Source organism: Cyprinus carpio, chromosome A9, assembly GCF_018340385.1.
Source record: "Cyprinus carpio isolate SPL01 chromosome A9, ASM1834038v1, whole genome shotgun sequence".
Classification (NCBI taxonomy): domain Eukaryota; kingdom Metazoa; phylum Chordata; class Actinopteri; order Cypriniformes; family Cyprinidae; genus Cyprinus; species Cyprinus carpio.
The window spans coordinates 18698957-18713195 of NC_056580.1; the positions used below are offsets into that span (position 1 = coordinate 18698957).

At 36.6% G+C, this 14239-nt stretch overlaps 1 protein-coding gene across 1 annotated transcript; it reads right to left on the reverse strand.

Annotated features, from left to right (window-relative positions):
• Window positions 1-1922: 1922 nt before the first annotated feature.
• ercc1 (excision repair cross-complementation group 1) lies at window positions 1923-8360 on the reverse strand. The gene is made up of 9 exons (XM_019109662.2): window positions 8189-8360; window positions 5160-5537; window positions 4795-4898; window positions 3598-3697; window positions 3277-3353; window positions 3048-3147; window positions 2849-2920; window positions 2493-2561; window positions 1923-2296 (listed from the first exon to the last, which is right to left on the reverse strand). Exons 1-9 carry the CDS (start codon window positions 8249-8251, stop codon window positions 2234-2236), a joined length of 1026 nt encoding a protein of 341 aa, XP_018965207.1. The 5' UTR covers window positions 8252-8360; the 3' UTR covers window positions 1923-2233.
• Between the last annotated feature and the right edge of the window lie 5879 nt (window positions 8361-14239).

Below are 14239 nucleotides of genomic sequence, written 5' to 3' on the forward strand. Positions count from 1 at the left end.
CAGACTAACTAAAGTTGAAAAAGTGAAAAGAAGGCAGATATTTTCATATAGACATATAGACTTATTTCTTGTATGTACAGTTATTAGGATATGTGTATGCAGCCATTCCTTTAAGTTCAGAGTCACAAAACAGAGGACTGCCAGAATCACCCTAAAGAAACAAATGAAAGACTTAAAACGTAGTCTGCCACAATGCAAAATTATGCGAAATATAAGATTACATATTTTTTTTTGTTAAATATCAAAAGAAATTGCAGTACCTGACAGAATGCCCTTTTCCCATCCGAGACACTACAGATCATCTTCTCAGAGCTGAAATGGTGTTTCCATTTGTTTTTGCATTCAAAGCTGAACTGCAGTTTGAGGCTGACTTCCCACAGAACATCTGAGGCTCTTCCTCTGGGTTTTTTCATGCCCCAGCCAGAAATGGAGCATTCCACATGGGCAGGAATATCCTTTGTATAAAATAATAATTTACGATCCAACCAAAAAAGGACCATTTCAGCACCAATAATACCTTTAGTGACATGATATCATAGGTCAAGCCATCATTCTCATACTTAGGATGTCTGATGTACTTGTCTACTTGGATAATCTGCTGGCTGTCCTCGTTCTGGCTAATATTGTGAGCTCCAAGAACAACTTCTAAGAAGTTGGTGGTCTTGCTGTGAAAACAGATATTGTTGATGTTATTTTAAGAGGTGATAACTGCAGAGCATCATGTTAATTAATTGTTTGTAATAAAATATGTGTGAATAAAAAATTCCAGATAAAGATTACAATACCTCATCACGTTCAAATATGTTTGAATAGTTATTAATTGTATATACTCACTCCAAACAGTGAGCCGATGTCAGCACATAATCATCACTAATCAGCAGTGTTGGGGAGAGTCACATTTAGAAGTACTGCATTACAATATTGCGTTACTCCCTAAAAAAGTAACTAATTATGTTACTTAGCTACTTTTTATGGAAACTAATGTGTTACATTACTTTTGCATTACTTTTTAAATATGAGCAGGTCTTGATTGTTTTTAGTATAAGAAGTTCTATTTATAGCAAATGTAAAAGCCCTTCCACACCAAAAAGTGTAATGAATAAACCTCAGGCTGATGGAAAAGTAAATTCACGTCTGTACAGTAGAACACAGGAGAAGAAAGTTCAACACTCTTCAGCAATAAAAAAAAAAACACAATTGTTAGTTTATCTAAAGTCATTTTTGCTTATTAGTATGGTTGAACTAGATCATCAAAGGTTAGCAGCAAAGACATTAGTTAATATAATGGGATTAGATACATTTGTGTTATTTAACATATTTAATTATTCCAGGTTTGGCTCATATTCTGAGTTTGCATTTCACTGTTTTAATTCATTTTGATGAATACCAAATCTGTTTTTTTGCGAGTGGGATGAATTAATGCACATTCACATTTAGTCTATAACTTCATCATGTTCACACAGCGCACACAACGCCTCTGTACTTCCGATTTCTCCCAATATGGGGACAGGAGACAATGCGTTACTTTACTAGTTACTTGAAAAAAGTAATCTGATTACTCGCGTTACTTGTAATGCATTACCCCCAACACTGCTAATCAGTATCCCTCCACATTTATGTTGTGTAATATAAAACCTCCCACCTGGCTTGTTGCTTGTCAGTCAGTAAGTTGTGAGGTTAAGGCTGTGATGTCGTTTTCTGTGGCAATTGTGATGGCAATAAACTTTTGTCCCACAAACACATTCATACTCTTGAGTCAGTTTGCCCATAAAGTCTAATTCTGAAGTATCATTTGAATCTGTTCTTAAGTTTCCACTATTTATTTTTTTCATATATGACAAGTGGTTCCTACATGTTTTGTTCCAGTTGCATGGAGTTATTATAGAATCTCCCCTCCCACTCTAAAAGAACAACATAACATATAATTACTGCAAAATAGTGTTGAAATTTATTGATTTTTTCATAAACACACATGAATTTTTTTTTATTTTAACTAAAATGTTAACCTTGCCTAATCAGTCAGATTGAATTTACAGAATTACAAAAGCAGGTTACACTTTTTATAAAAATTAATAAATAAACCACTGCATTTATGGCTGTTTATGGCAGAGATCATCATGGGCCAACGACCCTGAAGCCTCCAGTTGATCTTGTGCTATATGGCCCCAGAACCTTATTCTAGGCACTCTGTTCTAAGACAGTTGGTGATTTCAAGAAAAGCAGTTTGGCTTTATCAGCTTTCCTTCTTCTTGGTCTTTATGAAGGGCTGGTGCAGTACATCATAAAGCCTTCTTGCCTAAATTAACCACAAACAGGAAAGAAAATTAAGACACATATCTTTGGACAAGTTTAAAGTGTGAAATTCACTTACTGTTAAAATTCATGTGCAATAATAATATAAGTAAAACTATGTACAATAACACATGTAAACTAATATCAGATGCTACTTATAAAGTCAACTGCTCAAAACATATCAAATGGGTTCTGCACACCTTTTGTGGACCAAGTCCAGGACACAAAACCAGTTCTTCCTTAGAGGCCTTAATGATGCCCTCCAAAGACTGAAGAGATAAAACGGCATCAACGTAAAATAACATACAATTTATACAATTACATATTTCAAGATTATTGGCAATGGGTTGTATATACACAAAATCAAATGTTTAAGGTGGTAAGATAGACTGATTGACTGAATGATTGATTGATTGGAAAAAAGATTAAATAAATGTGTCCTTGTTGAATGATACTAATAATTTCTTTTAAAAAAATCTTACTGACCTCAAACATTTGAACAGTAGTGTAAGTAATGCAGTAAATGTGCAACATATCGAGGAAAATAATTCCTTACAGAAAAAGTAGACAGGAGAGTCATGGCATCTGTCTTATTGACAGACTTCACTGTGGTTAAACAATCTGTAACCTGTCAAACAAAAAGGAAGTATTAAATATGACCAAAAAATTTAATTAAATCAGGAGTGTTTTTATAGGAATGATGTCATTAGTGTATGATTAAATGATTAGATGTATTTAGGTTTTTGTGCTTTAACCTGGGACAGGTAATTTTTCTCCACTTGTTCTTTCAGAACATCTGCAGGTTTTTTCTCGTAGGATTTATATGTCTCAAGGTAACGGCCTGCTTCTTCGGGATACACACAAACAGATATGTTTAATTATAGGAACTGAATTGAGGCACTAAAAACAAACACGGTTTGAACGTTGACAAAAGCCACCAAGGGAATTCCCCTTTCGCTTGATTATTCTGAAACATCCCCTTACCTCCAGGCCAAAATGAGGGTACAGTCAGCCATGATGCATATTCGAGCAAGCTCTTTCAGTGCATGATGAGGGTCTTTCTGATAAATGAGGAACAGAGAAATGGGACGTGAACATAAACATAAAGAGCCTCTAACTGATTTAGAGAGCTTAACATTTTCAAAAGCTGGCATTAAGAGGTTATATTTTACTGACCATCATGATTTATTATCACTTAATTCAAAAAGATTTAAATAGCACTACACATTTGAGAAACGGCAAAAAAAAAAAAAAAAAAAAAAAAAGATATTTAAGTGAATTGGTGAGTGAGACAGGCAGACTCACCACGTCAACCTGGACAAGCAATACTCTTAGGGTGAAACTCTGTCCCAGCTGTTTCAGACGCTCATGAATGTAGTTTGGGTTCAAATTATGGTAACGCACACTGCAGTCATGAAGAGAAAGAGAAACTAAAACATCACACACTGTACTGCTATATGGCTGATGAATATAAACACTATAGAAAATTATTTTCAATTTTCCATTCTTCAAAATTCCTTCTTTGCACTCAACAGAAGAAACAAACTCATAAAGGTTTGGAACAAACTCATACAGGTTTGGAACAAGTGGAGGGTGAGTGAATGTTTTGGTGAACTATCCCTTTAAACACATGAAAGACTCATCTTGCCATATACATTAAATTCCATTATACACAGAAACAAGCGATTCCAGATATAAATGCTTTTTTAATTTTACATTTCTCAATTGTTTCTACATGGTCTACGCTGCATTGTCATACCAATCATGTGTTTTAGCCACAACACACATGTCTGCTACCTTGAATTCTCACTTATTTTCTTTGAAAAGACAGGATGATGCGGTTTCACACCTGACCAGCTCAGAGTATTCCATTCTCACATAACAATTACAAAATGAGTTTTAAGTGCACATACACATGCTAACACCTAGGTTTCTATATTTTTAACACAATACACTTAATATTTATAATATATATAATAAAGTACTATTTATGGTTTCTTGGCATTTAAAAGATCTGCACAGACATTCAGTAACTACTTTAATAACAAACCCCAATTTAAAAAATAAAGAAGAAAAAAAAATAGACATACAAGTGGTAAGCAGATAAAAGGTGCAGTAGAGCTGGCTACACTTCATAACCTTTAATAAACAAATCTGGGACAGGTTTTGACATCATACAAATATCAGCTTATTACTTTCTTTCTTTCATGATTCTATACATTAAAAGCCAACAATAAGTTGATCTGGAATTGGCCTCAAATGTGCAAAACAGCACTGGTTTCATATTCATGATTGATGAAGCTTCTAGGTTTTCATTGTGTGCATTTGCATTCCTATTTTGAATAGGTGTTTTGACTTGATTTTTTTAAGAAGGGCATATAACACGAAACACTGACAACTGTAATATCATATAAAAAAAATTACAAATATTAAAACTGTAATATTTTCAAGCCGGTGTAATATATCTTCTCTCCTGTAACATACATATTCCCAAAAACCAACCTGAGAAAAACAGCACAGGTTGTCCGTCCCAAAACATAGTCTGGCACAACTTCTCCAAACTCCCAAGGAACATTTCTCACAAACTTTAGGATGGGGTTGCCTCTCTGTAGACAGATGAATACATAATATTATATAATCATGCTCTATATTTTGTTATATAGTGGAAATCAACTAAAAGGTGCAGTCAGTATGTTTTGATTTATTTACACATATTTAAAGGAATGCATGAAATCCATTTAATATATTTTGCTACTTCACACCAGAGAATTTTTCAAAAGTACAGTTCATTTCTTCATGTAAAACAGGGGGGAAAAAAATACAAAGAATAGCTTTAAAGCAAAAAAATTAACATGCAAAACACAGACCTGTCGAGGACTGACAATAATACTGTTTCCAGATCCTAATAGATGAGGAGGAATGATACAACTCTCCGAACTCTGACCTTCCTCTTTCGTCTGATCTTCTGTTAGTACTTTTGCTGGTCCCTGCAGCTCAGTCTCTGGTTTTCCAGAGTTTGTGGAGGACGAACTAACTGATCCACTGTCAGCTGTGTTTACAGTGCTTTGCCCTGCGGCATCATTCCTACTTTGTTTCTCTGGTCCATGGGCTGCTCCCTGAAGTGCTCTGTTTTTGCTCTGAACAACAAACTCTGCATAGGACAGTGGTTGGCCAGGAGCTGGAGGAGCACTCTGAGCAGATGAGGTCTCTACGTGACCATCTTTGGCCTTAAACAAAGATGTCACCTGTGTGAACAAAAGAAACTGGGTTACTTGATGAATTTAAAAAAAAAAAAAAACACTGCTATTTGAGTGTTTTAATGGAATCTTAAAGGGGCCATATGCACTTTTGTACTATTCTATTTTTAAGTCCACTTATGATGTTAGTCAAGGTTGCAACTTTTTGTTATATGGAGGTCACATTAAAACAGTCTTGGTCTCGGACACCTATTACTACGTCTTTACTGAACATTAGATTTTTATTGTTTTAACCTGGTCCAAGACTCACGTTCAAATGTGCACCAAGAAAATCCATTATAAAATATTGCGTTTAAAAAACAAACAATGAATAAAATAAGTTAAATATTTATTTTCTGAAAATAACGTTACTTTTTTTTTATTGTCCCACTGTTTTGGACTAACAGGTTTGAATTAACATGAGGACATGAGGGTTTGCAAACGAAAGAATTGTCAGTTTTGGATTAACTTAACGTTTAAAACTAGAGAAGGAGCAGCACAACATGGATCAAATATTAATCTAGCTTGTTGTGATTAGTGTTTTTTTTTTTTAGTTTTGCACATACAGTTCTAGAGTAGTTCATGTCTTGGGCAGTTCCTGTTGTGGTGGGGAACGTGACACATCAATAAATTGAGTCATCAACACCTTGTTACGGGCACACTTGCAAAAAAATGTGTGAAAGTTGCAAATGAAGTTAGCAGAACTCACTTGTGAGTTTACTGATTTAGTCTGTAAGGGTGACAAACCTCACTTCACAAAATAGTCTTTATTAAAGGGGTCATATGATGCAATTTAAATTTTTCCTTTCTCTTTGGAGTATTACAAGCTCTTGGTGAATAAAGAAGATCTGTAAAGTTGCAAAGACTAAAGTCTCAAATCCAAAGAGATATTCTTTATAAAAGTTAAGAGTCAAACACACCCCACTAAAATAGCTCGGTCTAACATGCCCCCACATGTCTACATCACGATGTGGGAAGATCTGCACTGTGTGTTTCGTTTAGAAAGCATTTAAACATTAAAAGAATTTGCCACTGATGATTCAAACATGAGTTTTGAGCATAGACTGTATAGGAACATGGACGTAGTGTCCGTGATGTCACCTGTAGTTTTCTGAAGCTCAAAGTGGGTCGAGCCGGTCATCACCATCTTGGCAGCGCGTCACTCCCAGACAATCAAAAATGGGCAAAAAGGCAGGGGCTGGTTGCCACCTTGCGCAATGGCAGTGTCAGCAGCGGCAATCCACCTGTCACTCAAGTGACCATGCCCTTAATTATGCAGAACTTTAAGGCTTAATATAATTTAAACGAATGAGTTATATATATATAAAAAAAATTCACCCCCCTCACAGTTGTCATGAAGGGCAAAATTAGCTATGTAGACCAAAATCATTTTTTGCACCAGACTGTAAACACGTTTTTTTTTTTTTTTTTTTTTTTACTGCTGTAAAGTTGGGCATTTTAACATGGGGAGTTATAATCAGTAATTATGTCCCCACTGGATGTAACAAATGCAAAAATCTACGCGTTTCTGAAAGGCGGGGCATAGAGGAGCAACAATGATGTACAGTACGTGGAAAATAATGTTTTTGGGGGTGTTTTTTAACCTTAAACTGCATAAACACATTGCATTACACCAAATACACAAAATAATGTTCTTTTCAGCAACGTCATATGACCCCTTTAAGATTTTAACTAGAGCTGCTTGACGCTGTTTGGTGACTTACAGTACACGCATTACAGGTTCAATCCACTGATCTATATTAAATATGATGTAAAATGTAATTTATTGCTGTGATCAAAGCTATCATTACTCCAGTCTTCAGCGTCCCATGATCCTTCAGAAATCATTTTAACATGCTGATTTGCTGCTCAAGAAACATTTCTGATTATCAGTGTTGATAAAAGAGGTGCTGCTTCATACTTTTGGGAAAACTGTGACATAAATGCCTTAATTTAATCTGTCCTTGCTGTACAAACTGATTCATTTCCATACTTTTGCATCGTAGTGTATCACAGTTTCCACAAAAATATTAAGCAGTTTTCATCCCTGATAATAATAATAATAAGAAGAAATGTTTCTTGAGCAGCAACTCATCATATTAGAATATCAGCTTTACCATAACAGGAATAAACAGCATTTTAATAGATATTACAATTCAAACACACTTCTGACTGGTAGAGTGCACGTTGTGCCTCCTTAATCAAAACAATCAAACCGGAAACGTGGAGGACTTGGTAATCAAATTACTTTATTGAAACTAATGCAAGCTTACCACCAGAGCTCGATATTTTTGCACCCTCTGTGTTATTTTAATGTTCTCTATTATAGATCAGTGGTTCAATCCCACTAATTAGAGCCATGGTGATAGTTTATGTTTGAAGCTTTTTGGGGTTCGAGTCTCCATTCTCACAGTTATTAGCCACTACAACACACAATAGCAGGGATAGGCAACGTCGGTCCAGTTTAGCACTAACCCAAATCAAACACACCTGAACAAGCTAATCGAGGTCTTTGGGATTACTAGGGCTGCACACAAGTGAGGTTTTTTTTTCAGGGTTGGAGCTAAACTCTGCAGGACATCGGCACTCCAAGGCCGACGTTTCCTAACGTTACCCCTGCACCATAGCAACACAATCATTAATAAAGAAACAAAACCCACCTGAATTCTTTCCTTTGTTAACGCAGAGTCGTCCAAATTGATATTGAATCTCTTTTTTTCCATTTATTAATTATTCAGTAAATGCACAAACCAGAGAAACCTATGCATCCATCTGCCGCCATCGCAGCTAAACAAACCGTGTCAGACATACGCGTCATACACAGAAACATCGATCGACACTGAGACACCTAGTCACACTGACCGAAAGATGGAGACATTGCAACAGTTTTTAATATTCTGCTTTTTCGCAATATGGGTCCCTTTGTCAAATAGCGTATGTATCGATTTTTTCCCCTTACTCAGAGCACATTCTTAAACAATTTTATTGAATTACAGTAGTTTTTCAACATCAACCATAGTAATACGACGGTAATTTACTTTTCATACTGAAGGAAGTTGGCACACTAAAAAGCTATTAAACATTTCCACCGTTATTTCTCAGGGGACAATTATTAATAGAGAGAGAGAGAGTGTGATTAAAAAATAATTTAAAGTACTAATAACTTAACTACAAATATAGTTTGGTTTATAAAAAAAATATTATAATAAAAATATGGGGGAAACCAGACTTTTGATATATACATATTTCCCATGTGACAACAATCCCCAAAGTACCATACTATTACCATGATGTAATCATTCTACCATGGTTTTTCCAAAGCACTTTTTTGTAAGCCAAAGAAGCTGGTTAAAGTGTAAAACCTTTCATTATAACTGATGACTATATAAATAGCTTTTTTTCTTTTTTCTTTTTTTTTTTATAGTATGTCTTTATTTTTAATAAAGTCAAGATTGTTCTCATTCATGTTTTCATCCTCTCCTCTTGTCTCTCAGAACATCATGTTTGGTGTTTGTGTTAAATTAGAGGTTATCCAATTAAGGAACCCAAAATCTGACAGACATCTGCGTATTGCTCATTTAACCCTTTTTGTGTGTGTGTGTGGATGGCGTTTCGGGATGTCCTGCCACTGTGCCATAGCATCGTGGGTCCCACAGACAGATGGTGCCAGCTTTATTCTGAGATCATGTTCATGCCCTCCAAGAGATCCTATGCATTTACACAAAACACACAAACCTTTGGCATCTTACCAATGTCAGTCACTGTTCAGATCAAAACAGACAATATTATAAGCTGTAAGATATGGATGCACACACACACACACACACACATACACACACACACACACACACACACACACACACACACACACACACACACACATACACACACACACACACACACACACACACACACAATTGTTAACTTACCATGAAAGATTTATCTGCTTAACCAAGGACACAGTTAGAGATTTAAAGTAAGCGGGACTGTATATCTAGCCTGTGATATTGCAAACAGGACAAACACAGTGTTTCTTCTACTTTACTCAATTACCAGAAAATGAATAATTAGTCAGAAGAATTGTGGCTGTTAAAATTAAAATCAAAGTGATGGCAAATATGAAGGCTTTGTTTGTAATGATTAAGCATAATTGTCTGGTCCCTATGTAAGATATTTCAACGTCCTATATCTTTCTGCACAACAGTACATTTTTATGTAAGTTTTGGAGTTGTAGTAAGTTTTTTTTTCATGTCCATTGTTTACAAAATAACATTCTATTAGCTCCACATTTAACAACAAATACAGATATATTGTAAATACTAAGGTGCTTAACAAATAAAGATTTCAATCATTAAAATATTTTGAAATGTTATGTTACATAACAGAATAAAGGTGGACATTTTTCCCTAACACTTTAAATATATGGGCCATATTTATTTATTTATTTAGTTAGTTAGCTAGCTAGCTAGCTAGCTAGTTAGTTAGTTAGTTAGTTAGTTAGTTAGTTAGTTATTTTCATTTTTAGTTAAGTTTTCCCTAAAACCCTGGTTAATCTTTCAGCACATAAGATAAAAAACAAATTGCTGCTGTTATGAAAAAGTTTTTTCAGGTAAGAACACAAGCAACCACATCCCAGACCTCAATGAGCCGTTTTTAGAGATGTGTTGGCTGAAAAAGTGCAGGATCTATCCAGGCTAGTGCTAGATGTCATGTAAACTTTTATTTTATTTTTCCACCAACACTAATTTTCACATTCTTAGTAATTTTCTTGTCCAAAAAGGATGAGGAGAGATGCAGCAGGAATGTTACTGATGCATCAGAGAGGCGTTTAGTGCTTTTAACACTTGGCTGGTATATCTGGACACAGTTTTCTGTTTCTCCTTCCTCTGTCGCTCTTTCTTGCTTTCTCTCTCTTTCTGTGTTGGCAGTGAGCCTGGCTTTGGCTGGTATAACGGCCACCTCCAGACCTCCGGCCCCTCCCTCAGGTCTCTCCTCCCCTCCCCTTGCAGACCTCATGCTGAGCAGGCTGTGTCGAGCTGTCAGCCCCCGGCAGCGGGCTGCTCCAGGGCTTCCGGTGTGGGTGTGTGTGCGTATGTTGGGGCATAGGGGTAACGGTCAGGTCCGTGGTGGCCGCTTATCTGCTCTGCCATCGCTGGGTGTGCGAGAGGACAGATTGGCCCTCCAGCTGTCCAACTGAAGGACTCGCAAGACCCCTTACTGAGGAAACCACATGCCCTGATACATAACACACACATACACACATATCTTATTGAGATCACCACATTCCCTGATACGTACACACACCGAGTCACCCTCAGCTGTAACATACGCATTTCAGCAGCACACTGACTGTACCATTCTGTGCCAAATGTGCCAAAGTACCCTCTTACCTATGAGGTTTAGAAAAACTGCTTTTTCATTATGAAAGCACACAGCATACATAACTTTTCAGTCCTGCTCAAGTGTCGCACTGTAGCCAATGTCATTACTAAGGTTGGCAGAGCCAAAGACAAATATTATTTAGAGGAAACAAACAACTTAAACCAGCCTAAGCTGACCAGGTTGTGAGACCATCCTAAACCAATCTATAAAACCATCTTAGACTGGTTTCATTTTTTTTCAGCAGGTACCTGAGTTGGGCCAGCAATTTTTTTTTTACATTGTAAAGCACTGAAAATTGCCTCAAATGATGTGATGTGATTCTGTGATGGAAATTATTATTATTTTTGAAAAATGCCCTTTCAAATTTTGAATTCATATATATATATATATATATATATATATATAGATAGATAGATAGATAGATAGATAGATAGACATTAGATAAAATACATATTTACACACTTTTTGCATATAATTTAACAAAATAACTGCTTATTTAGCAGTTATTTTAAGAACAATACAAAGCCTTCTGATACCAAGTGATTTACCTAGATTATTCTTTATTTTCCTAAAAAAAAAAAAAAAACTTTTTTTATCTTTTTAGAAAATTGCCAAATTAATTTATCAAAATAAATATTGAATAAATATTCACTGTATTTCACTCTTTGTTTAGATTATTATACTTTTAAACAGGTTTCATGTTTCATTGTTTTATGCTAAATAGTTTTTCTAATATTGAAGGTGTGGGTCCGTGATAAATACAAACAAATCTGAAAATCTGAGACATTTAAGAAATACACAATAAAGAAAGTTTTTTTTTTTTTTTTGACCTTCATATAACAACAAAAAGTCTCTTATGTTAATAGAAAATGGTGCACAAAAGTTGAAGAAATACCCTAATATAATTCATAGAAAGAAACTTACCATGAGTAGGAAGTGTGTTCTGTAATATGTTGTTTATAGATTTTTCTTCTTCTTCTGGTCATGCTGAGTGACTTTTATATTTGATTATGTATGTGGAGGTGTATTTTGTGTCAAAACCTTTAAGCTCAGGCATAAGTAATTACAGTATGGCTTAATTAGCTGAACAACTTCACTTTGGTTTGTATCATGCCTTGGCTTGGCTTGATGTGAGTAGAAACATATTTTCTTTGTCTTCTACAATTTCTGTCACCATGCCTATTGTTGTCTTCTTATCACATAGACACACAATGAAGTGTGTTTTCTCAGTTAGGTTACAATACATTGGTCCCTACGTCCCAGTGCCACACATTATGAGAATTCCCAGTTAGGCTTCGTTACACTATCTTACCTCCCCCAACCTCCAAACCTGGGACCAGCAAGTCCCAAAACTGCCTGTTAGCTACAATATCAAAGCACAGTTTTTCATTGGCCCCTGGTGGCTCTGTCTTGCGCATGTGTACATTTGTACACAATCACATCGAGAGAGAGAGAGAGCAAGAGAGAAATTGAGGTGATTATGTGTGCTATACAAGACAATATAATTGACAAAGTAAAGATATACAGTAAGTAGGGTTAAATGAGGTAAAGATGTGTTTGAATGTATATGTGCACGTGTGTTTGTGGGTGTGGCCCTCGGGACAGCAAGGCCATCTTGGGAGCCTCAAGGGGCCGATGGTAGCAGGCTGCATGCTGTCTGTGTACAGTCTGTTCTCCAGTTGTGACAGGGAGCAAATCCTTATGAGCACAATTAACCAGAGAAAGGGTGTGACCAAGTCAACGAAGTCGAAGATGTACCTTTAGAAAGTATAAGACATACTGAAAATTTCTAAAAGAAGAAAGAACCTTAGGTTGGCTGAAATTTAGTCAGACTAAGAAAAGATGTACTTTGGGAAAGACTGAATGAGTTTGAACAAGAAGGATAAGTGTTGCCAGGTGTGGAGAGAACCAAGATGCAATTAACAAAGACACTGAAAATGCCCACTAATGAGAATACAACTAAATCTCAAGTGGGATGGAGCAAGGGCAAACACTGCCCACTGGATTTGAGAGGTCGTCAAGGTGAATATCTCGGGAATACTTCCTCACCAGCCACTATGACTCAAATATACATGATATTCTACAACCTTCAGAAAACACCACGCAATAAGTGACCTCGTCTACCCACAGTGCATCTCCGTCCAGATCCAGGGCTTCTTCCCATGACCTACTTCTCCCCTCGTGTGGTGCATTGTTGTGTGTTTGCATCTGCTGGATGCACCCTTCTTTTGTGGCTATTTGTGAGACCAGGGGGTTAAGACCCTTGTGTTCTCCCCAGTCTCCAAAACAGGCCTCTAAACAACCGCAGCAACAATGACAACAACAACAACAAAAAAAAAACGTTGATGGCAGCCGAACTAGGAAGCAGGCCGTGATGGCATTGCGGCAACACAGTGCTGCCTTTGTCAGCGCTCACATGCCGTATTGTGTGGCACGACATCATCGCCTCCCAGCAGCTGTTGCCGATGGAAACGAGCATGACTGTCAGTGTGCTGGATTGTGTAATACTTGGGCATCAGGCACGATGACTCAATGCCTGTATGAGTTTAGATTGGGTAACCACTTTTGTCAGGGTTTCATCTGGTCTTTATGTTTCAGGACATATGCTGACATTTGTTCACATTTTTCAGTCTTAGGCCAGAAACATACTTCATGCAAATACCCAGATAGCACATGTGCCTCTCTAAGATGTCTGTTAAAGAGTGCTTCGTTTGGAAAGCTTCTGTTGGGTAGTTCTCCATGCAGTGGAAGTCAATGGTAACCAAAACATTTGGTTACCAATATTCTTCAAAGTATCCTCATTTGTGGTCCACAGAAGAATGAAAGTCAGACAGGTTTGAGATGCCATGCGAGTGAGTAAATTATGACAGAATTTTCATTTTTGGGTGAACTTTGACAAACACTTGGCCAACAAACATTTGTACTTGGGTTGATCTGGCAGTAATAAAGCTCAGTACTCAAGATTTACCTCCAGATAGATATATGTGGCATTAACCGTATGTGTTATTATTAAATTAAGTCACTATAACTTTAGCTACCTTGCTTTTCAAACTGTTGCTCTGCCATGACAGCAATTAAGAGAAAACCACTTCTAGTACTGTTGTGTCTGCAGCATTGCCACAAGAGGTGCTGATGGGTGCATTAGCATAAACTGTCTTACAGAATGTCAGTTTTCGTATTGGGATCCTTATTTCAGGTCAACTACTGCAACAGTTTGAAGAGAATCTTTCTAAGCAAGTCAGTGTTTAAGCTAGCTAGAGAAAAGTCTTCCAATTTATACCAAAGGTGTTTAGTGGGCATCCCTAACTGTTGCCACACAGCAAAGCTAT